Genomic DNA, 25,573 nt, shown 5'->3' with positions numbered 1-25,573 from the left:
ATTAGTTATAGTTACTCACTACTTGTTCCAAAAAGTAACTGAGTTAGTAACTGAATTACGTTATAATAGAAGTAACTAATTACCAGGGAAAGTAACTATTTGCGTTACTGTAAAAAAAAAATTGCTAGCCTATATGACAAAGAATTTGGATCTTTCTGAGCTGTTTTCACAAGTCAGTTGAAATGAGTAGAACAGACAGCTCGGCCTACTTGTACATAACCTTTGATATTTATTGCACATCAACAGACAGCACAAGGTTTATCCTGCACTTCAAGTAGGCCTATTTTGTTCTCAACAAAAGTAAACATTCTTTGACCTCAATGAATTGGAAGTAGTGCTATATCTCCACCTTTGTAGTAGAGGAAACTGGTGGATGTAGCTACCGTTAGCGCGCTGATCTGCTATATCACTGGATTCACTTCAGGGGTGGCGGCCAAAAACATCAGACTATGAAGCATGAGACGATGAGAGGAGGAGTAAGGATTTATCTTATGTTTATTTCAAGCCCCAACCTCACAAGATGGCGACGCGCACAAACCAGGATTATTGGATGCCGTGTGTGTGAATAACTGAGGTCAGCCTGGATGCTACATCCATTTACTATCTATGGTTTATTTCTTCTTCAACATGCACAGCAGCATACAGATCCCGGGGAAAGAACAATACAGTAGGCTACACCGCTCGTGATGACACGTTAAACAGCTGTTTCGACCCGCAAATCGCGTCCGTTTAATAACGTGCATAAATTATAGCCTAGCTTATTACAGTGATCGGGAAACTCCATGCACTTACTCACAAGGGCGATGCAAACAAACTCAGGGAAAGCACGTCTCAACCGTGGATTGATAATGCGGCAACTTGCACGCTCACACAACAGAGAGAGAAAGAAAAGGAAACTTCACTAAACAGACGCTCCGGCTGACTGACGTCATCCACACTGAATAAAACACTATAAGAAATAACAAACACTGTAACCTATAAAAACGAAACCCACCCGGTCTCCTCACTAGCAGTTTGTGTATGGAGCCAGGGGTGCGTTCGGATTACACAGTTTATTCAATCAATTCATAGTAACGTACCGCATTTAACGTTCAGTAACGATAACGGCGTTGTAACGACAGAAACAGTAATTAGTTAGATTACCCCGTTACTGGAAAAACAACGGCATTACCTAACGCCATTATTTTAAACGGCGTTATTCCCAACACTGGTAGAGACATTCTCAAATTAAAATAGTCCCTCCGGTAAAACATTCACAAACTTAGATGTCTGATAGGGTGATTACGTCCAAGAAGAAGACAATCCAAAGTGAAACGAAAGCCGCTTTTCTGAGATGAACTGAAAGGAAGGGGGCAGGTATGTTGGGGGTTTCAGAGTCAGTCAGCTTGAAATGCCGGACACACGAGAGGAGAGAGACAGAAAGAGAGAACGCAACGCAGCCATGGCGAGTCCCTCGCAAATGACTGAGCTCAACCTATAGGGAGATGACAGCCACCCGTCCTTAAAAAACTCATGTACCCACGATCTAGTTATTTCGTTTGTGACCCAGGCTTCATGACCAAAGGTGAGGCTAAAACGCTCCATTGTTCATTCACAAACAACACCCTGAAGTACTTGAACTCCTTCACTTGGGGTAATCCATCTGTTTCCTGATTCCTCATCCAAGCCGCTTCATACTTGGCTACGAACCGATCCAGGGAGAACTGAAAGTCACAGAACGCTATGAAATCAGGACCACATCATCTGCAAAAAGCATCAACGAGATCCTCCACCCACCAAATTGCAACCCCTCCCCCGACAACTACACCTCAATATCCTGTCCATGAATATCACAAACAGAGTTGGGCACAAAGCGCAGCCATGATTAAGGCCAACCTCCACTGGATACAAGTCTGACTTGCTGCAGAGGACCTAGACACAGCTTTTACTTTTAGATTACAGGAATTGGATGGCCCTGAAAAGTGAATCCCCCACCCCATACTCCTGCAGCACCTCTCACAGCATCTCCCAGTGGACCTTGTCATACGCCTTCTCCAAATCCACAAAACAAATATAGACCTGATGGGCATAGTAGGACAATGTAATAGTAATAGTTGTGGGACATTTGACTCAAAAACAACCAACAATTGGGATCGTTCAGCAGAACATCAGAGTCATAAGTAAATACGCTCGAGCCTAAAAAACATCACAACATGAACAATTGCCTTGAGGGGGAGTTTGGGTAACCGTCAGATTATCTACTTTTGCTAAGGGAACACAGAATATCTCTTAAAAAGCTTTGTGCGATGACTGATGACCACTGAAGCAGACAGGCCAACAGAGCTGGGGAATCTTTTAGTCACAGCTGTGTATCTTAAGCTTTCCTGATTCTCTCCATATTTCGTGACACATTAGCTGCAATTAAATATTGTGGGTCACAGATTAAACCATTTGCCCATGTTTTTGCTGTCAAACTCCCACACTTCACAGCTGTAGTTGACTGGTGATGGAAAGTGATCAAAAGACTGAGTACTACAAGTCAGTGGCCCTGAGGGAAACCAACACGCCAAAGATGGAAATGGCGTGTTTGGATAATGAGAATTTTTTTTACCACATTAAACAGCTAAAAGGCATGCATACGCTGTCATATTTAATAAGCCCGTTATCCAAGCCATTTATAGCAGAGACACTTCAAAAAACAAAACCCCTTTCAGACTCATCATTAAAATCAAATAATGAATTTATTTCGGTTCTGTAGAAATTAGCTGGTGTTTAATAATATCAGATTGTAGTTATTAGTTTTATCTGACAGAAATTTGTAAATTAATATTTTTTAGGGGGAACATTGTCGCTGCCCTGGATCACAGTCACTGGCAAAACTTTGTGCAATGTGACATCCTCATACTGTATACAGCCCATAAGGATGAGTTTTAAATGTTGTGACTGAATGCTAAGGCTACTGAAATGCCAGGTCAAGGTTAGGGTAGATCATTGTTTTGGTTGAATGTTAAAAATGCCAGAGATATAACTCAGTGCAACCAATCATCAGCTTGTAGTGAAATCTGAGAGGTGTTGTACATGGGAGGCCCTGAATAAAGATTAAAGAGCAATATCTCATCTCAGGAGACATAAGTCAAAATCAAAATACCCCATATGAAAAGGTAAGAGCCCTATACTCAACAACAGTAACCATGGATGTAAGTAGTGTTTGGTCAAAAAAGGTCTCTCCAAGTCTTGTACTGTGTAAGAGTGGATGCTAAGCCAGTGGTTGGTGCAGCCAGAGGAGACTAGTGCTGATTGACCCCCTGGGGGGCTTGATATGCAGTTTCTAATCAAATGTTTGCAACACATGCTGACCTGAATATGCTGACTGACTAACCTCTTACCCTTTCTTCATGTGGAGAAGTGAATCAAAGGTTTCAAGGAGGGCGGATTCACCGCAGGAGAGGCACCTTGGTGCAATCCCTGGGTACAGCAGAGGCTTAATAGTGTAGGTTGTAGCAGCCAGAAGTGCATGATTCGCAGCATGAGAAACTGCACTTGAGAACCATTGTGTCTAAATAAGTGTCTAATCTAAGATGGTCTGTCGATTGGAAACTTCAAACCAATAAATGCAACTCATGCAAGTCTGTGCATGTTTTAAAGTAGAAATATGGCTTTCATATTATTCATCAATAATATGGGGAATATGGAGGAATATGGAGACATGACAGAAATTGCAAAGCTTTATTATGTCATCATACCCAGGGGGCAAAGTGATTTTATGGACATGGAGCGTTGTAAAAGGTTGTTCTCCAAAAATGACATCTAGGACCTTCCACGATCACAACCTGGGTGGACAACCTTGTCAACAAGCTGCTGGTAAGCTACAGTGGGCCGACATAGCAAATCAGAACCACTGTTTAAGTGAATGGGGGTGAATGGGGATGGGCTAATGGGGAATTTAAACTTATAGATATCATTATGAGACTTTGCCAGTTGATTACTGACATTAAAACAAAAACTTTTTGTATTACAGTATTTTCCAAAATGTTTAAATAAATATGAAAAATCATCAATATCTTACTAATGATGCGAAAATTTGCATATCTGCAAAGCCCCAAAATCTAGATGTTGGAAGAAAACCAAGTCAATTTGGTTTTACATTTTGAAAACAAAACAAGTGTCCAACTGCCTGAAGCCTTTCCTAATCACAGTTCAAATTTGATCAATAACCCATAGAAAATACATTTTTTACACAGTTACATTTCATGTGCCATGGACCAAAAGTGTCCTTTTGGAGTCTCCAGCTGGTATTTTAGGAAACGGCTAGACATTCCCTTGGAAAAAACTGTGTAAAAAATTCATTTTCTATGGGTTATTGATCAAATTTGAACTGTGATTAGGAAAGGCTTCAGGCAGTTGGACACTTGTTTTGTTTTCAAAATTTTAAAATAAATTGACTTTGTTTTTGTCCAACATCTAGATTTTGGGGCTTTGCAGATATGCAAATTTACGCATCATTAGAAAGATATTGATGATTTTTCATATTTATTCAAACCTTTTGGAAAATACTGTAATACAAAAAGTTGTTGTTTTACTATCAGTAATCAACTTGCAAAGTTTCATAATGATATATATAAGTTTAAAAAATTCCCTATTAGCCCACCCCCATTCGCTTAAACAGTGGTTCTGATTTGCTCTATGTCGGCCCGCTGTAGCTTTCCAGCAGCTTGATGACAAGGTTGTCCACCCAGGTTGTGATCGTGGAAGGTCCTGGATATCATTTCTGGTGAACAACCTTTTACAACGCTCCATGTCTGTTTTTCAAAAAAAAGGGGTTTTGCCCCCTAGGTATCAACTTTTAATGGTAAACCTTATTATTATAACATTTTGCTGACGGTATACTGAGTAAGCTTGTAAGGTGAAAATTCAATATTTGATGATGAAGCCTGTCTCTGTTTATGACAGTTTCATGTTCCCCTCCGAAAGATGAAGCAATGTTGCACAAACTAATCTCTGCTTCAAAATAAAGCACCAAGCTGTAATCCCAACATGCAATGCTGCAGCACTTGCAATCTCCTCTCTGAACCTCATAAACACCATGGTGCTGATACATCTCTGACTTTATTAATCCTGATAAGAGAATCAATAAAGTTCTATTGTTGAAACACCAATCCTGACTTTGAGCTGTGTCCAAACTTGAAAGGAACGCTATTATACGTGTGGACAGGATGTCACCTTGGTGACAATGAACAGACACACACAGGGGTGAAGTAAGTTACAGAAAGGAGGAAATGTAACTGTGTGAATTATTAAAATAACACTCTGAGAGTCTGAGCTGGGAAATAACACAGGTCACTGAGATATGGCTCGAATTTGAAAAACTGACGCTTTCAATGGTGTTGATATCATTCATCTCTACTGCTGTGAACATCTTGCATTGCCTGAGGCTTTGACAGAAAGCACATCATATGTTCATGACAAAGCAGAGACAATGAATGCCTTAAAGCCCCATCTAACCACTCTGCCCCAACTGCATTGATGTGCATTTCATGTAAACTAGAGAACTGAATGAACGCACCTAAAAAAAATGACAGGACACTGGAAGGTTTAAAAATGCATAAACCTTTTAAGCCACTCAGCAAAGACATTAATATTTATATACATCTGAAGAAATGAAAGGGATTTATAGCACTTTACCTGAGCGGGCCTGTTAAGACTGTGAAACCTCTGATTTTTGTAGAGAATTGCTATGTTTTGCTGACATTAAATTTACCCAGCAGTTCCTTTTGAAGTACTCAAGAAAACCTGCAAGGTTACACACAAGCATGCATTCATATCATGCAGTGATCATTACAAAGCACAGGGGCTTTGTCCTTAAATTATACACAATGACCCATCCTGGGTCATGCTTTTCTAATATGCAGGCCTGCAGCATTAAATGTCTATCTCTGACATTCCAAGTAGGCAAATGGAAGAGAATCTATTGTTAGTCCCATAGGTCAAATCCAATATGAGGCCACAGTGAGAGACTGTTTAAAATCACATCCAGTTAGGCTAAAACGTTGGGCTGCAACTTCACATCAAATTACTTTTTTCTAATTGTACTTGATGTCAGACTCTATGTCTAACTGCATTTGCGTGATTTTAGGACTTACTTCTATTTTTAGTCTGACCCATTTTGGGATTTCATTTTTATTATCTATCGATGGCTGCAAATGGGTTAACGTATGTGACCCAGAAGGATCCAGATAATCCTTTATATTGTTGCAGGACCCATTTCAATTTGTTGTAAAAAGACACAGCATACCCGTGACTTGAGTATCAATGATGCAATAAGGAGGTTTTCATAGGCCTCCCAGGCAGTGGGACTAAAAGGGGAAACACAGATGAACCTCCCAAGAAGCAGCAGTCAAGCTGTGAAACAATCTGTAAAATAGTCTGTTACATCACCACAAAGCCGTCAAAATGAAAAAGTCCCTTGTATGTTCTTCCCCACTTTGCTCTCTGTCCGAGACCTCTTCCATTATAAAAATGCAATAAGCTGATAGATCTAACGGACAAGCACAATATAATGATTTGTTCACACAAATATAAAAAATCAACTACTATTTAGAAGTCCAATCTGAGTGGTGTTTGTTGCCCCAAATGAGCCTTCAAGGCAGCGCTAATATGAGCTCAAAGCAAATTGACTATCTTATAATAATCTTGTAAATGGTGCAATAATAAAACCTGTATGATCTACTGTCCGAAAGGCCAATTCCTGTAATTGCCTCAGTCGCTGTCTGTACAGTTACACCTACAAACAGCAATCTGTTCAATTATGAGTTTATTTTGTTCTTAAATTCTTACAAAATATTAGAATCGCAGGTGAGTGGTGCAATGTACTTATATATCCGCACCTCCAGCAAGAAAAAAAAGCGATTATACTCTATTGTCTTGAAACGTCTATATTTGGATTGGAACATCAATTTTACAGAAATAGTCAATTGAAAGCTCACCAAGATATACAGTATGATCAAAAAACATGACAGTCCACAAAGGTGTCAATAAAAAAGGTGAATGGTGTTGGCATATGTTGTCATGGCACATGACTGCGTTTTTCACAACAAATGGATTAAACCTCCGGACATGTCCTAGGAATGCTGAACACCAGCAGAGCAAAGGGAAAATCAATGCAGTAAGTGGTGACAAGACTGACTGACAAGTGTGTATCTCTGTGTGTGTGTGTGTGTGTGTGTGTGTGTGTGTGTGTGTGTGTGTGTGTGTGTGTGTGTGTGTGTGTGTGTGTGTGTGTGTGTGTGTGAGCATGGCGGGGGGTTAGCAGAGGAAAGACGCCGCACCTGAGCCTGTCATCGAGGTAACAGCTGTGTTCAATGAAAAATCTAACCTCGGTCACTTTCACACATACATTCTAGGAGTTATTTCTGCTGTGCTTTCCCATTGTTTCCCATTTTTGATCGGATCAACAACAACTTAATCAGTCTTATGATTACACATGAGTTACATAACGTGACATTTTTGGTGTGGGGGAGAGGTGTGAGTTGTGAAGCCAGCCGATACAAAACAACCCTTCAGCATACTGATGAAATCAAAGGCAAGTTAGAAAACATTACTTGTTTTTTAGAGCTATAGATAGTGCCAGAGACTTTGGCTGAACATTTGTGTTAAAATTTGGTTTGAAGGTGAACATGACTATAAGCAACACCAGCACCCTGACATCCAACTGCATACAGTCCCCTCCAAAAGTATTGGAACATTGAAGCCAATTCCTTTATTTTTGCTGTAGACAGGAAACATTTGGGTTTGATACCAAAATATGAATATGAGACAATAGATCAACATTTCAGCTTTCATTTCCAGGTATTTACATCTGGATCCGATACTAAACTGAGAAGATAGCATTATTTGTAAAGGAACTTTAATTAGATGTTACAAAACAGCAGACTGTAATTCATTCTCGTCTATTGAAGTTGTATCTTTACCTGGGATTAACTCCCGCATTTTACCGCCGCATGTTTATCTATATGATACTTTCTTTCTAAAGACACAGTAGAGATATCTCAATATGATGTCACTTTGTCCACATGTGGCTGGGTTGGGAATAAAAACAACTAATCAACTGAACAGGCTGTGAAATTTTTTAGTGCTATTTTAATGTTGTCCCTGTGTGTTTGTCTGTAACTGTTTATCTGTAACTGTGGTTCATTGTGCTGCTGCCTGTCTTGGCCAGGTCACCTTTGAAAAAGAGATTTTTAATCCCAATAGGTTTTTTTCCTGGTTAAATAAAGGTTAAATAAAAAATAAAAATAAAAAAAATGCCACCATAACATTAAATCCTGCTGGTGTTTGAGAGACTTTGGGAGGATTACCATTCTCACTCACTCTCACTCTGAGGCAGCTGTTGCAGTGAAAGTAGGTGTAATGATAATTGAGAGTCACTGTCATCACCGTATCACAACTGAACAGAAGGGCTACAGCAGACTAGAGCAGGCCTTGGAAAATGCACCGTATTAAACATGAGAAACTATAAAATGGTACTCTTTACTTAGACGTTAAAATTGTTGAATATGTGTGCTATATGTGTTTTTAATTGCTCATACTTAGGAGGCACACCTTGAATTGACTAGCAATCAAAAGTTATTTCCATCAGCACAATAAATAAAACAGAAATTCAAATACTGTTTTCTACTGCCATTCTGCCATCCACTAAGCACTTTGTTACACTTGTTACATTTAATTTATATTTATATTAATTTAATTTTTTATCCTCACTAATTGTCCTATATCTTTATATTTATCTTAACACATCTGGCTGTATTGTGCTTTTCTATTTAAAAATAATCTACATTTAAAGTCACCTTAAATACTTGTCAAATCAATTTGGAAAAAAATCATCTGAATATATATATTCAGATGATTTTTTTCCAAATTGATAAAGAACTTTTGCCAATGGAGCTAAATATCTTACTCGTTGTGTTGTACTTCACCCCGTTGATGTACTCGGGGCAGGGTCTCTCTACAATCCTCCCCGTGATGCTTCGCGGCCAGCAGGTTCCAATCTCATCAGTTGTGGCATTGCAATATAAACCTTGGATAAAGTAAATTAAAAAAGAAAAGACTGACGCTTAGGCTATCCAAAACGAAACAGCTTTCAATATTGAATATATTAAAGAAAAAAGCAATTTCCATCTTACCGTAAGTGCTCAGTAATGAAAATGAAGCGTTTTCCAAAAAAGTGTCTTGGAAAGTATCTATTAAACTGCAATTTAAGTCCCCGAACTCATCAAAAATAATCTGATAGACGGTAGCGTCCATGGTGCGAGCCCCCATGCGCCACTCTAAATACTGTGAGAATAAGATTAATTCCAAGTCAGAGAGACGATGGACGCACTGAGCCCAGCGGTGTTCGTGAGCTTGTGTGAATCGGAGCCACAGTAATGACAAGTAGACACAGCCAGTGTTCCCGCTGGGAGAAACGCGCCTGGCCAATCAGAGCTGCGCATTCGCTCATCCATCCATGTGCTTCAGGAACAACGGCGAAAGAGCCGGCACAGGAGACTGGACACTACACCACACGGCAACTGAGCAGATTTACTCTGACATGTCACACCTGCCACCCACCTGTCGTGTTTATTTAAAGATGGGGGGTCAGATGATAAAAGAGACCTATACAATAAAAAAGCTACATATTAACCCCGCCCCCCTGGGGGGGCGCCTTGAGTTGTCAGGGGGGGCGCGGGCTGCCTTGATTTCCAACAGACCAAAAAAATTAAAAGTGCTAGCAAGCGCGATGTGTGCTTGTGTATGGTCATATCGGTCATATCCGCGCGAAAGGCCGCGATTTGCAGTAAATAAATGTCCACATGTGTCTCCAAGTGACTCTGTAGGCCATTTAAAAATAAATCAAGAAAGTAGACTAATAATAACACTAATTAATTATTGGTTATCGCATCACAGAAGCATATAATAATGAAAAAACACCACCTTAACTATGTTTACAGTTTAAAAATGTTTTGAATTAAATGCAAACCTCAGTGAATCATTTGCTCTTGTTTCTCTGTCCTGAGATTCACACAGACTGAGCAGTCATGTTTAAATGTTACAAATTGAGCTAATAAACTGAACTTTGAATTGTTTTTGCTGCAGAAGTTATCTCAGCTAATTTTTGTTATCTAATGTGATAATAAGGTGATTGTATGCAGAATGCTCGTGCCAGAAACTCGTACAGTGGTTTTGTACAGATAAATAAATAAATATTAGCAGGTTCTCAATAGTATTTCAATTTAGGGGGCGCGAAAAAATTTCTGTCCCCTAGGGGGGGGCATGACAGAAAATAATTGAGAACAACTAACCTAATAATGGATGTAGCCTGAATTTATAGGCAACTGAAAATGTACAAGAAGAGAAATGCAATTAGAGCATGTGTAACTAAAAAGTGTGAATGGTAATAGGCCTACAGTATATCAATTTATTAAAAACGTGCAATAAATGTCATTGTCAGTTACCAACTCAACGTTTATAAAGAAATGAGTTGATACTTTCAACATAAGAGTAATGGCAGGTAAGGTGAAGGGCTTTTTTTAAGGTTAACGTTTCACAATGAAAATGTCTTTGAAGGCTCTAAAAGCATCAAGGTTACGGTATATCTACAGGTGCATTAGTGCATTTAGCTAATTAAAAAAATGTAAAAAGCGCCAAGAATTCCTAGGTTTTAAATCCAAGTGGCACCTCAAAATTTACACTGCTAAGTGCCCACACAGGATAGTGGACCATTAAACTAGTGCAGGAAACAAGAGGTGTGGGTGTCAGGCTGGTGGACAGAGACAACGCACATTGCTTTATACTGCCAGAGAAGTGTAATTAATGACTGTCACCACCATAACCATTCCCTATAACTTAACCAAGTGTTTTAGTACCCCTAACCTTATCATAGTGTATGTGCTATGTCTGAAATCCATGGTTTTGCATTGTCTAATATTACTGTAACCTACTTGCCTGGCAAATGGTTGAAACATGCACAGCAAAAGCTGGAGCGCTGACTTTAAAATTTGAGATGACATTGGGATTTCAAATCAGTATTTGAACTTCAGAAAATAAGTCCTCATACTGCACCTAATGCCTCGTTTCCACCGAGTAGAGCGGGTCGGATCGGAGCGGCTCAGAGCGGGACAGCTCACTTTTAAGAATCTCGGTGTTGTTTCCACCGCCGACCCTATACCTTACTGGTAGGGCGGGTTTAGGCTGGACTGCGATAGCCGACGCCAGAATGTGGGTCAAACTATCGGGCTGTGGGAACAACTGTGGTCAAGCCAGCGGTCTCTTGTTTTTGCTTGGTCAAACCAGCCGCTTCTTTATTTATTCCCCCCGTGTTGTGAGCACAGAGACGGCTCGGTGCAACTGATAGAGACAGTGAGCGAACAGCACTGGCTGCGGCAGCTACGTGACATCGTAGCAGTGGGACACAGTGTAGCCAACTGATTCATTTAATGACGAGGAAAAACACCACACAATAAACAGTGCCGCGCTCACATTTTCGCCAAAACTCTCTTCACTCTAGCCGAGGTGACTACAAACGGCGGAGATGATTCAAACCAGCCGCTTCTTTATGTATTCCCCCCGTGTTGTTGTGAGCGTGTATTTTACTACTATCTATGGCGTAAACACACAGAGACCGCTCGGCGCAACTCATAGAGACAGTGAGCGAACAGTGCTGGCTGCAGCAGCTACGTGACTATGGGACACAGTGTAACCAACTGATTAATTTATTGACGAGGAAAAACACCACACAATAAACAGAGCTGTGCTCACATTTTCGCCAAAACACAAGACTCTCTTCACTCTTGCCGAGATCTACACATGGCGGAAATGATTCTTTCGACCAATCAAATGACGGCAGTGTGTAGCTCCGCCTTCTCATGCATTTTCGGCCCGCTTTCAGGCCGCTAGTACCCCTACGGAGGAGTACTGAGATCGGGAGCGGCTCAGAGCGGTTTTCTTTCAATATTCGCTCGGTATCTCACTATGGGACACGCCCCTCGCGCTGTCCCCCAGAAGCAATTTTACACTACGCCAGTCGTGACTGGCCAATAGACGTGACGTCTGCCTTGCAGAGGAGGGACTTCCTCCTACTACATAAGTCCCGTCGTCACGTCATCTCTTCAGTCTTTTACCTCTTCTCGCTCCTAGAAGCACCTCAGGAAGGGAGTTGTGGACGGCCTAGCTAACTGTTCACAGAGCGAGCTAACCCCTCGGTCACCGAACGCTAGCCTATCGCTACAGCAAACCTCCGAGCCGAGAAGCTGCAATCCACTTTACCTAGCTGGCCTGTCACTAAACAGCGGCTGAGAAGCGGAGAGCAATGCAATCAGAGCCTGAACTTACCCTAACCGAGGGCTCAGGGAAGCCTCTGACAAAGTCCTGCGTATGCGGGAATAAGATGTCGGGAGCGGATAGCCACTCCGCTTGCATCCACTGCCTCGGGCTGGAACACGCCAAGGCGGCCCTTGCATCCCCGGCTACCTGCGAGCACTGCGCGCGTTTTTCACACAAAACCCGCAAACGCCGACTGAACAAACAGGCGAAACTGTTCGCAGAAGATCCCGTAATGGGGGTAACCGACCCACCACTACTGGAGCTAGCAGAAGGTTCCCGGGGGATCGCCGTCCCACCAGGCACCAGCTGGGGATCGGAGGTGGACCTCACCGAAGGTTCCCAGCCGCTCGAGCTAACCCAACACGACAACGTCGAGGCTAGCCTGCTGGCAGAGCCTGACGAAGCCGAGGGCGGTTACTACGAGTCGGGAGAGGAATCTATTAGCCTCGGCTCTGATGAGGACGAGGAGGATGATTCCTTTTCCCCGCGCACCGTGTCGCCTATGGTGGTAGGCGGCATGTGCACCAGCTCCCCGAACCCGGCCATCAGCATGGATCTCCACGAGGCCTGCAAAAGGGCAGCTGCGAAGCTGAACATCGAGTGGCCTGAGCCCCCGGTAGAGATCGCAACTTCCCGCTACGAGGGCAAGCGACTCCCAAAGGCTAAAGCCTCCACCAGCCTGCTGCTTCCGGCCTTTCCCGAGTGCCTGGACGAAGCGACTCGGTCCTGGAGCAAGCCTCTATCAGCCAAGATCCCTGTACAGGGTGGATCGGCGTTGGATTGGGCCGGTATGGAGGAAAAGGGTTTCTCCCACCTGCCTCCGGTTGAACCACTGCTGGCGTCGCACCTCCACCCCACGCAGAAGTCCGCCATGACTTCGGCCTGCCCTACACTGCCGTCCAAAGCTGACTGCTTCCAGTCGTCACTGACTGAAAAGTGCTACAAGGCGACGGCCACGACGGTGAGAGCACTCAACGCATCATCGCTGCTGCTAGCTTACCAGGCAGAGCTGGAGGTCGACATGTCAACGCTACCCACCCCAGCCGTGTGGGATGAGCTGTGCGTCGTGACGGACCTGTGCCTGCGCCTTCACAGGAGCGCTGTCCAAGCGTCCGGCAGAGCCATGGCTTTGATGGTCGCCCAAGAAAGAGCAAGATGGCTGAACCTGTCCAGTCTCTCTCTGAGGGAAAAAACCCAACTCCTCGACGTGCCTGTGGACCCAAAAGGTTTGTTTGGCCCAGCGTACGAAACTATGCTGAAACGATGGGAGGAGAAAAAGAGGGAAGGTGAGGCGCTGCGACTGTGTCTGCCCAGAAGAGCGCCTTTCCCCACCAAAGCACCTGGCCAGGTGTTCACCCAGCCCCGCGCCCCTTCGCCGGCTTACCGCATCCCGAATCGTCAGCCCCAACCAACCCACGGGGCCGGCCGGGGCCAGAACAAGCCGTCGGAGCATAGAGGTGCGTGGGGGAGGAAGCCACCCGCACCCGGGGCGAAGCAGGGTGGTCGTACGGCCCCTTCGGATACTCGGGGAGCCATGAAGAAACGGCGCGCTACCTAGGGCGCTGCAGCCAGGGGGGTACGGCAGGCCCGGCCAGACGCCGTCACCGTCCCCCCTAGATGTTCTGTTCCAAACCCAGTTCCAGGACGGGTTACAAAGGGCGTGTTCCAAGCCCTGCAAAAGGCGTGCAGAAGCCCGTTCGGCCTTCACAGTTCACGACCAGACAAAGAAGAGAAGGGTCAGACCTGCAGAGAGCTCGGTGGAGCCGCAGCTGTGTCTCACAAACGCATGCGAGTGCAAAAGCACACACCAGTGCCCAATATCACACATGTGTCCCCCTTCCCCAATAAAGTGTTCATTAAAAATGTTTCAAAGCGCGCATCCAGGCTACGAGCCAAGGGCGCAGCTTCACGTGAAAACAAAAAAAATGATAAACATAAAAAAGGAACAGAATGTAACAGAACGGTGCCTGGTGGATATGAGCGCGTGTGCGCAGCCCACCATGCCCGTCCTGCCCGGCATGACAGCGGAACCAGCGGGGCTGGGGCCGCTGTCTGGCCGGGCCGAACAGTGGCGTGCATGTGGTGCATCAAATTGGGTTATAAAAACTGTAACCGCCGGCTACAGACTCCAATTTGCGTCCACTCCTCCTCGTTTCAACGGGATACTGCAGTCGCAAGCCCGGGGAGAAAAAGCCAGTGTTTTACAGGAGGAAATCACCTCCCTAAAAGACAAAATGGCAATTCAGATAGTGCCACCAGAGCAAAACCAAAGCGGTTTTTACTCGAGGTACTTTCTAGTCCCAAAGAAGGGAGGGAGCCTACGGCCGATATTAGATCTACGCGCTCTGAACAGATACATGAGACAGTACAGTTTCAGAATGCTGACACACGCCGCTCTTATACGCTTTGTGCGCCCAGGAGACTGGTTTACAAGCATAGATTTAACGAACGCCTATTTCCATATCCCAATTTATCCGCCTCACAGAAAATATCTCAGGTTCGCCTTCCAGGGTGTAACGTACGAGTATTTGGTTCTCCCGTTCGGCCTTTCATTAAGTCCACGGGTGTTTGTGAAGTGCACGGAGGCTGCTATCGCGCCTCTCAGGGAGAAGGGAATGCGTTTGGCAACGTACATAGACGACTGGCTTCTAGCCACACAGTCACCCCAAGAGGCTCAGGCGCAAACCAGCTTGCTAATATCGCACCTTATGGCCCTGGGTTTCACAATAAACGTAAAAAAGAGTGTTTTGATTCCTACTCAAAACATAACGTACATAGGCTTGTGCCTCAATTCAGTGACGTTCAAAGCACGTCTATCCGCGGAGAGGGTGGAAGCCTTTCAGGCTTGTCTGGCACTTTTCTGCAGGGGGACGATGTTGAAGTTCAGAACGTGCCTCAGACTATTAGGTCTGATGGCGTCGGCGCTGGTAGTAGTCCCACTTGGCCGCTTACATATGAGGCCGGTTCAGCGATGGGTTGCATCACTCAAACTGAACCCGACCCGCCACGGCCATCGCCAAGTTTTGGTCTCCATGGCGTGCGCATTGGCGCTGCGCCCTTGGAGACGCGGGCCCTTTTTAACTACGGGCGTTACCATGGGAACTATCCTGGCAAGGAAAGTCCTTTCGACAGATGCCTCTCGAGCAGGCTGGGGAGCCGTATACGAGGGCAGATCGATAAATGGCATGTGGAGTTCACATATGCAGTCTGTTCACATAAACTGCCTGGAACTTCAGGCTGTGTCGCTGGCGCTGAAACATTTTCTTCCTTTTCTGAGAGGGCAACATGTTCTAGTCAGGACGGACAACACCACGGTAGTGGCATATATAAACCGACAGGGGGGGCTACGCTCCCGTCAAATGCACACGTTGGCACACAAACTGACCATGTGGAGCAACGCTCACCTGTTGTCTCTGAGAGCAACACACGTGCCAGGCGCACGGAATTGGGGAGCAGATTTGATGTCCAGGGGCGACCCTCGCTACAAGGATTGGAAACTCCACAGCGAGGTCGTGGCTCAGATATGGGAGAGATACGGTCGAGCGGAGATCGATCTCTTTGCATCAGAGGAGAACACTCAGTGCCCCCTGTTCTATTCCCTAACCGGTCGGAACGCCCCGTTGGGGCTGGATGCTCTGGCATACGAGTGGCCACGCGTCCTCCTATACGCTTTTCCCCCATTAGAGCTGATCATTCCTACTCTTGCCAGAGTGCGAGAGAGGGGTCATGCACTGATCCTTATAGCCCCCCGTTGGGCGGGGAAATATTGGTTGGCAGAAATAGTCCAGCTGCTGTACAGCCAGCCTTGGCATCTGCCTTTACGCAGGGATCTCCTGACGCAAGCGCACGGAGAGATCTTCCATCCTCATCCGGAGCGCATGGCTCTGTGGGCCTGGCCCGTGAAAGGATGAACCTAACGACTGCTGGTCTCCCACAGAATGTCATTGCGACTATTCAGGGCGCTAGAGCTTCCTCTACACGTTACGCATATGACGGAAAATGGCGTGCGTTCGAGGAATGGTGCGTGAAAGCTGGGGAAATAGCTTTCCAGAGCCCCGTACCTGTTATTCTAACGTTTCTACAAGACTTGCTGGATAAAGGCAAGGCTTTCTCCACCATCAAAGTGTACTTGGCCGCTATATCGGCTTGTCACATAGGTTTCGGAGACAAAACGGCAGGCCAACATCCTATTGTTTGCCGGTTTATGAAAGGTGCACGCCGTCTTCGGCCGGTGTCGCGGAACTTGACTGCTCCGTGGGATTTATCTACGGTGCTTGATGCGCTGTCACGCCCACCGTTTGAGCCCTTACAACAGATAGAGCTTAAAAAGCTCTCGTTTAAGACGGCATTGTTGCTCGCGTTGGCCTCGGCTAAACGCGTGAGTGACATCCACGCTCTGTCGGTTAACCCGGCATGTATGCAGTTCTTACAGGGGAACTCAAAGGTTTTATTAAAACCGAATCCTGCATTTGTTCCCAAGGTAGTTAACTCTGCGTTATCATACCGCCCTATTGAGCTATTGGCTTTCCATTCTCCTCCTTTCTCCTCTCAGGAGCAGGAGCGGCTGAATGCGCTCTGCCCGGTACGGGCTTTACGCGTCTATGTTGATAGGACAGCTGGATTCAGGAAATCCGAGCAGCTGTTTGTATCATGTGCTACGTCACACCTGGGAAAGCCTCTCTCGAAGCAGCGTTTGTCACACTGGATCGTGGAGGCTATAGCCATGGCTTATAATAGCGAGGGTTTGGAACCCCCTACTGGCCTACGCGCACATTCAACTCGCGGCATGGCCGCATCCTGGGCACTGTTCCAGGGGGTCTCAGTGGAAGAGATATGTGCGGCTGCCAGCTGGGCAACGCCTCACACTTTCACTAGATTCTACAGGTTGGATGTTACTGCGCCTAATCTGTCTCACACAGTCTTGAGCGTTGGATCAGTAAACATGCCTGTTTGACAGGTTTTTGTGTACTGGTACTTATTTGGCAATACGGGAGTTACTATATCCCATAGTGAGATACCGAGCGAATATTGAAAGAAAACTTAAGGTTAAGAAATTAACCAAGGTTTTCTGATATATGAGTGAGGTATCTCACAAGATCACCCTCCTTGCCCGGAGCGAGAAGAGGTGTTTTGCCTATAGACTGAAGAGATGACGTGACGACGGGACTTATGTAGTAGGAGGAAGTCCCTCCTCTGCAAGGCAGACGTCACGTCTATTGGCCAGTCACGACTGGCGTAGTGTAAAATTGCTTCTGGGGGACAGCGCGAGGGGCGTGTCCCATAGTGAGATACCTCACTCATATATCAGAAAACCTTGGTTAATTTCTTAACCTTAAGTTAGGTGCGCTTAAACCGTACCCTACCCAACTTTTGGCAAATGAAAAGCCAAACTACCCGGACCGAACCGCTCCGACCCGACCCGCTCTACTCGGTGGAAACGAGGCATAAATGACAAGGCACTGCAGGTCCTAGACCTCTTAGAATCTAAAAGTTTGGGTTAAGTGAAGCTAAAACTACTTGGTTATTCCTGGCTACATTTAAAAGAGCCAACATTGACTGTTTGTGGGAGACAGAATGCAAGCCGCGGTCTCTGGTGTCAAAGTCAGACAGGTAAAAGCACCCATCCATCCACCCCCACCTTCTCCCTAAGTGGTGTGGACCCTACAATAACATTGTATGCTACTTTCTGCTATTTTCACTTGTGGTTTCTGAAACATGACAGTGTAACTGAAATTATGTTCATGGAAATGCACATGTAGTCCTGTTTAATTTGAACCTAAAAAGGTTATTTGTCCGGAAAATGTAAATACATTATGTTTGGAGCGCTATTTTTACATGATTGCAGTCCACTTTGATGACATAACACTTCACATCAGTCAGTCAATCGTGAAATACAAAAAAAATTATTTGAGTGTGACTGTCACATATTCACTCATTCCTCCTCTTTCAGTGGAGCATAGCCTGATATTACACTTCAGTGACAGTAGAAAGAGAGAGTTCTTCCAATGGTCAATTTTTTATTTATTTTTTAATGTGGAAATAATTATGAAAATGACAATGAAAATTTGCATGAAGTTCAGTAATCCGACCACTCAACATTTTGCAAAAACTGTAAATTACAATAAGGTTACCTGTAACAATGACACAATAAAACTGAACTGAACTGAACTGAAGGTTGAGTGACTCTTCACTCTGACAGATGGTTTCAGTGGTGAGCAGATTTAATTTGGTTTAAGCCTTTCATTGTGAGTCACATGAAAACTACAACCCTTTACTGACACACAAAGTGTATGTGTTGTTGAAATGAAAAAATAAACATAAACAAATTTGTAACTGTAAATATACAGTATATCAGCAAACAAAATAAAACAAATTATTGCTCCAAAACCTTCAAATTGTATAATGAAAAGTGTTTGGACTAGACATAAATCATAACTGAGTCTAATACCTTGGTTGTTTACCTTTTAAATCTGAGCTGCGACCTTTTCACAAGCGTGAGGCTTTCTCTCTGAGCTCCCCCTGAGTATCCAAATGCGGTTCTCCATCTCATTGTACTGCACTGTGCTTTCAGATCACGTACTCATAGATCGGTAACCCTCAGTGCAAGGTCCAACTTCTGAATGTTGACTTGGCCATGTGATGAACAATGGTAATTGCTGCATCTATAAATAGTACCCCCGGAAGTTAATTCATTCTCCCATAGCAGACACTCGCTACGATTTTTTCTGGGACGAGATCATGCCCATCTGGGATTGTATGCATTTTTGTAACTTCAGATCAAATACAGAGCTTTATATTTTTTCACCTCCATATAACATAGATCTGAAAGGAGTTTAGTTTACATTACATAGAAGTCTGCCATAGATTGCTCAGGCATGGCACGGAGCAACTGAGCATAGTGAGGACGACCTGAGAGACATGATTGATGCCATGCCATACATCAGACTGCCCATTATTCCGCTCAAAACCTAGAACAGCAAGAATCAAGTGTAACATATAGGCCAAGTGCCATTTTTCTCCTTTTGATTTTATTTTACACCATCACCATCCTAGCCAAGGTGCAGTCGGAGGACATGTATTTTTAGCCTTTGGCAGATGATGCGTCGACTTGCTGGTGTACTGATGTCAATGGGGAGCTTGTTCCACCATTTGGGAGCCATGACAGGAAACAGTTGTGCTTTTGTTGAGTGGAAAGCAGTTGAGTTCCTGCATTCTGGATGAGCTGCATACATTGGACATATTCCAAGGGGTTCTTAATTTTTATTTTATAACGAAGCATTGTCCTGTAGGCAATATAAACATGTTCTTCTTACCCTTTTCATTGAAAAACAGCAACACCCTCCCCCAAATATCTCAATATAATAATATGTTAAACATCTCACATAGATGTTAAAGAGGACCTATGATGCTTTTTGACTTTTATGACCTATAAACGTTGTTATGATGATTCATAGTCATGCTTAACCATACTAAATTATCAAATAATGACTTACATGCATTTCGACGTATTCCCTGCTGACCGTCTGGGGTGTCTGTGCCGAGCACTAAACACTATTCTAGCCAGTCGAGAAGTCACGTGTTCAAAGCGGTCTACCCTTTGTAACTTTGTGACGTCGCATGTAACTTTGTGAAGTCACCACGCGGATGTTTCCATGTATGGTAATGCTGTCACTTCCCTGTTCGCGTCTGCCTCGCGTCTGCCTCGCGTCCTTATAGGTCCATGCTCGCGCTTCCCGCCACTGAAAGTGTTCCGGAAGGAAGGTAACCAATCACAACGGAGTGGGGTTTGCAGGAGGGGGGGGAGGGTAGCGGAGATGGCCGATGCACAGGCGGAGGGAGCGGAGATTGCCGAAGCACACACACTCAAGTGTTGACAGGACGTGCTGGATCGCCAAAATAAGAGAAAGAGCTTCCTGAAAATCTACATAGTTTTTTGTGATGTGATTCGTGTCAGGTTGCTCTATAGCAGTGTAAAACAAGAAATTAAGACCAGAAAAGTAGTATAATAGGTCCTCTTTAAGGTACTTTTTTGCTAACTGAAATGGGCCAATCAAACAGAGTCTTGTACTGGAGTAATCCAAACTTTTTGTAAATGCATCATATAAACTTGTTTTGAACTCAACATTGCATTCCCTGTGACAACGTAAATTGTTGCTAGAAGGAAATTGTTAGCTGTAACCTCTTCGTTTAAACGACAGAACTCTCTATGATCTAGGATGAGTGACATTTCATCAGAGTTGCATGGACCCAAAGCCTGCTTCTGAGATGAGATTTGGCAGCTGGCTGGGTTTCCTGACCCAAAGGCATTTATATCTAATCCCACTTTACTCATCTCAGTTAAACCATGGTGTGTGTGCGCTGAGTTTTTAAAAAGGTGTTGATTGTATGCAGGATTTATCTGGCGATTCTGAGCCTTAGGGTGCTCGATTAGTCACGGTTGTATTTGGTTATCCATGTACAGGCTGCAGATTGAGATGACTAATAAGATTTACAGTGGACCGTAGCACAGAAATGCAGGATTAGTATTAGTCCGTTTTGAATTTACTACGTGCAATGTTACCCGTAGTGGCTTTAAATCGAATGGATGTAACGGCCTCTGCACACATCCTACCTCTACTGCGCGTCTACTGCACGTCTGCGTCTGACTTTTTGTCACTGACCGTGTAATCAACCTAGAGCGGGCACACATCCAACCTCAGACGCACTACTGATGCGCGTTGGAGGCACGTCTGCAGCGACGCTCCCCTTCACCTCAGGAGGCTCGCCTATTTTTTTCTGAGAGCCGCGCGTCTCTCTCGGGTCTCTCTGCTTTAACTGATAGAGAAATACTCTGCTGAAAGTCATATTGACTTCATACCGGCAGCTTTCGCTGTATTTTCACCATTTCCTGGTGTGTCCCTTTCAAAATAAAACTTCCAACAAGCGAAAATGTGGCAAAAAAATAAATAAAAAAAGGCAATGGGGCGCACGGATTACTGTCCAGACTCAATATTAGACTCAATATAAATCATATGCATCATAAATGACACAAAATAACTTAGTTTTTAATGGGAATTATCTATGAAAACTCGATGTAGAAAGATAGGGCTTTTAGAAGCAGCGCTGCAGCAGCAGCAGCAGCAGCTGCTGAGACGTTCCATGTGTGTCCGAGAAAAGTCCGAGAGACGCAGCAGTAAGGTAAGGCGACGCGCTCCAGAGGTAGACGCAGGATGTGTGCAGAGGCCGTTACCTTACTGCTGCGTCTCTCGGACTTTTCTCATGGAACGTTTCTAAAGAGTTTTCATATATAATTCCCATTAAAAACTAAGTTATTTTGTGTCATTTATGATGCATATGATTTATATTGAGTCTAATATTGAGTCTGGACAGTAATCCGTGCGCCCTACTGCCTTTTTTTTGCCACATTTTCGCTTGTTGGAAGTTTTATTTTGAAAGGGACACACCAGGAAATGGTGAAACTACATCGAAAGCTGCCGGTATGAAGTCAATATGACTCAGCAAAGTATTTCTCTATCAGTTAAAGTAGAGAGACCCGAGAGAGACGCGCGGCTCTCAGAAAAAAATAGGCGAGCCTCCTGAGGTAAAGGGGAGCGTCGCTGCAGACGTGCCTCCGACGCGCATCAGCAGTGCGTCTGAGGTTGGATGTGTGCCCGCTCTAGGTTGATTACACGGTCAGTGACAAAAAGTCAGACGCAGACACGAGGTAGACGCGCAGTAGAGGTAGGATGTGTGTGGAGGCCGAAGGCGACCTGCTCCAGAGGTAGATGCAGGATGTGTGCAGAGGCCGTTAGTGAGCCTTTTTGAACAATACAAAGGCATCTTTGTTTCCTCCTTTGGCTGTCAAAGCTAGTGCATAACCCTGAGAGTGACAATCTGTAGACTGTCAAAGGATCGCGTAGGTGTGGCTCATAGCAAGACCACGGCACAGGGAGAACCACTGCAGGGGAACACTATGTGCGCCTTGGAGCCTCCAAAGAACCATCGCGGTTGAGAACACTGGGCTCAAAGCCAACGCGATACCTTATGCCACACATTTATAGGATTGGCTTAACCTTTATCTCCTAGAAGGGTAAAATGATCTCATGGGTCAGCCTGTGAAGCTGTAGCACATGACTGTAGGGCTTAGTATGAGCTACTTATCATACTCAGTGAAATATCCTCATGCACAGTGGTACAGGACTCAAGGTGACTTAGTCAAAGCTTATCCATTTGAAAGTGCAGCTAAGCAGTCACATACTTAGCCCTGCTCATTGAAGCCGTTTGACTCCCAGTTCATTTGGCAGAGGATGTGAGCAGTGGAGTCTGGTCTGCCTATGCCCCGCTGCGACCAACCGTAACCTACTGCTCTCAGTCATTGTGCCAAAAAACACCAGAACGGCACATTGAACACATGCCTTATGGAGGAAATCCTTTGACCACTATGCTTTCATACAGTGTTGGTTAAGTCCCCCAGTTTATTGTAGTTCACCTTCATGTTAAAACCCTGTATATTTCCTCTCTGAGAGCTATGGCAGGCAACCTTTTTGTAATTAATATGCTAAACTAAATGATTGTATGTGGCTGGTGTGTGTAAATATCAGCCTACATCGCACTTTGAACTCTGTTCCCACACAGAGTAATGATGAATGCAGGGGGTTATCCCAAGCAGAGAGCTTTCCACGAATTATGAAGGTTGATAGGAAAAAATCAATGGGTTCTAAACATTGTTTGCTGAAGCAGGTCATCATATTGGGCTGGGCTCCTCGTGAGTCACTGCATTTCCTACAGTTGCACTGTAAATAAAACACCTGACTTTGCACCATGGATGCTGGCTTTGTGTCTGGCATCACTTTGTTGCATACAGAATTTTCCCCTGGCCTCACTGTGCGTAAGAACAAAACTTTGAATGCTGATGAATATTGAAAAAAATACATTGAAAAAAAAAAATATGTTAACCCACCTGAAATGTAAAAATAATCTGAATTTACTGGCGTTTTAACAAGCTTTTCCATATAGGCGATCTGGATGAAAATAGATTTTTACATCCATAAGTCATTAAAGCCACTACGAGTAACATGGCACGTTGGCGGCCCCTTTGGACAAAAGCGGTAGTATTTTTACGACGCCCGCTGTCGCAAAGCTGTTTTCTAGCTCGTGCCAGACGTGCGAGTGTGAACTGAGATGGGCGCAATATAGTGCATGTCCGTGTGTTGAAAGTGTGAGGACTCTTTTCGGCTCCGTGATAGTGGTTTTGACACTGCATCAACTAATGCCAGTCATTGCTACACACACCTGATTGCAATGAGTTGATGCAGCAGTGTAACTTAAATACTCTCTCTCACGGAGCTGAAAGATTACGTGTCCTCACAGAAAGCAAATGAACGAGAGACGGCAGTTAGTATGGATCACGATGAGGTAATGAGTTTGTGTTGTTGATGTAAATAATGACTATTTCAGATAATGGTTATCTGATGATGGTGAAGCAAAGCAAACTTTGTGTTAGTACCAACCGCTCATTCATTTAGGAGTAAACACTGCAGTCTAGATCGCTCTTGTGAAATTGTATACACGTTGCTTGGCAACGCCCTCGTCCCGCCCGTAGACTTTATCACTCTCCCTTTTAGCTTTTCTTCATTGCATTCTCTTTTTTTTCTTTGATGGTTCAGCCCCGTTATCAGTCATTATGATGACAAACAACTGTCTCAAACAAGGCTCCCTCTCCCCTTCCCTCACCTGGAGGGATAGGCTTCTCAAATCGCGTCGCTGAGCCACACTGAAATCTGCGACCAATACGGATATGTGACCATAGAGCATGCACGCGTGAACCGAAAATCGGACTAAGTGTGCGACCAGACCAAACGCAGTAATAAAAACTATATAAAAACGGCTTTCTTTGCACTGATGGTCTCATTTGCTGTTAAAGGTAATTTATGATTATCAGAGGAAACAGGAGGCTGTTTAAAAGATGTTTAAATGTTACTCATAGCTGCTTTAACAAGCAGCAGCATACCTTGAAACCTATTAGCGGTTAAATTATTATGTTTCAAATGAGTAAAGTAAAAGTTTAATAATTTACTTTTGGTGGGGTAATAATTGCTTTTGTGAGTGTTGTGAGTGCATCAGTGCAATGCTTTTAAGAATTTAAAACTGCTGTTGAGGAACTGCATAAGCAAGCATTGCGCGCAATGTTTGCTTTACTCAACAAATGCAGAAAGCTTCAGCTTGCTGTAGATGTCACTCTGGACCTTTTTGACAAATTGGTTACTCCAGTTATGTTGTATGCATGTGAAGTGTGGGGGTTTGAAAAACTACATCTGTTAGAAAAACTACATCTCAAATTTCTAAAGTACATCTTAAAAGTAAAAATGACAACCTGCAGTCATATGGTGTATGGGGAACTTGGACGGTACCCACTCTGTGTTACAGTTAAAAAAAGAATAATTGGTTATTGGGGGAGACTGTTAGAAAGTAAAGACAGTAAACTTAGTAAAATCATGTACAATCAGCTACACAGCCTGCATAGCAGCAGTGTGTATGCATCACCCTGGGTATCACAGGTGAAACAGATACTGGATGACTGCGGGTTGTCATACATCTGGATAACACAAAAATACAACAACATTAACTGGCTGAAAAGAACTGTTGAGCGGAGGTTAAAAGATCAATTCATTCAGAAATGGCAGAGCGAGCTTACAAGCATGACTTCCTGTGACTTATACATAGAATTTAAACAAGAGTTTAAACTAGAAAAATATCTGTTGTATGAAAATCAAAAGTCCAGACAGGCCATCTGCAATTTTAGAACCAATAACACCCGCATACCTAAAGTCACAGGAAGATACAAAGGGCTGGAAAGAAATCAAAGAATATGCAACCTTTGTGATGCCAATTGTGTTGGAGATGAATACCATGTACTTTTTGAGTGTAAAAATGTGGATGTAATGTATTTTAGAAAAAAGTATCTGCCAAATTATTATGTTTATTTTCCATCCATGACCAAACTGATTTCACTTTTGAGGGCAAGTAGGCCAGGGGTTATTGTTAAAACAGGTGCCTTTTTGAGAAATGTTTTGCCATTGTTTAAGTGATGTTTTTGTTTTGTTTTGTTTTGTTTTTCCTTGCCGTGCACCATTGTTTTGTTTTGTAATGATTTCAGTTGAATTGTGTGCTCCATGCCATGTGCTATGGCCGTGAGCCGTAATAAATAAATGAAAAAATGAAATGTATTTGTGGTGTGAGCATAAGTGTGAGGGTTTGA

The 25,573-nt window shown here is 44.0% G+C and overlaps 1 protein-coding gene across 1 annotated transcript in view; it reads right to left on the bottom strand.

Moving 5' to 3' along the window:
• The window catches only part of LOC307255015 (corticotropin-releasing factor receptor 2), a gene marked incomplete at its 3' end in the record, with an annotated part of 31,732 nt that extends 22,450 nt beyond the window's left edge, over positions 1 to 9,282 (bottom strand). Inside the window, exons 1-2 of the mRNA XM_080033611.1 lie at positions 9,159 to 9,282; positions 8,933 to 9,052 (exon numbers count right to left, since the gene is read on the bottom strand). Of these exons, the coding sequence (XP_079889737.1) occupies positions 8,933 to 9,052; positions 9,159 to 9,279 (241 nt within the window). The 5' untranslated portion in view covers positions 9,280 to 9,282. The remainder of the gene's footprint in view (positions 1 to 8,932; positions 9,053 to 9,158) is intronic.
• Positions 9,283 to 25,573: the final 16,291 nt, after the last annotated feature.

Source organism: Ammodytes marinus (genome assembly GCF_949987685.1).
Source record: "Ammodytes marinus genome assembly, chromosome: 9".
Classification (NCBI taxonomy): Eukaryota; Metazoa; Chordata; class Actinopteri; order Uranoscopiformes; family Ammodytidae; genus Ammodytes; species Ammodytes marinus.
Note: the sequence above shows the minus strand (reverse complement) of the source record. Positions and strands in the feature narration are given on the sequence as shown.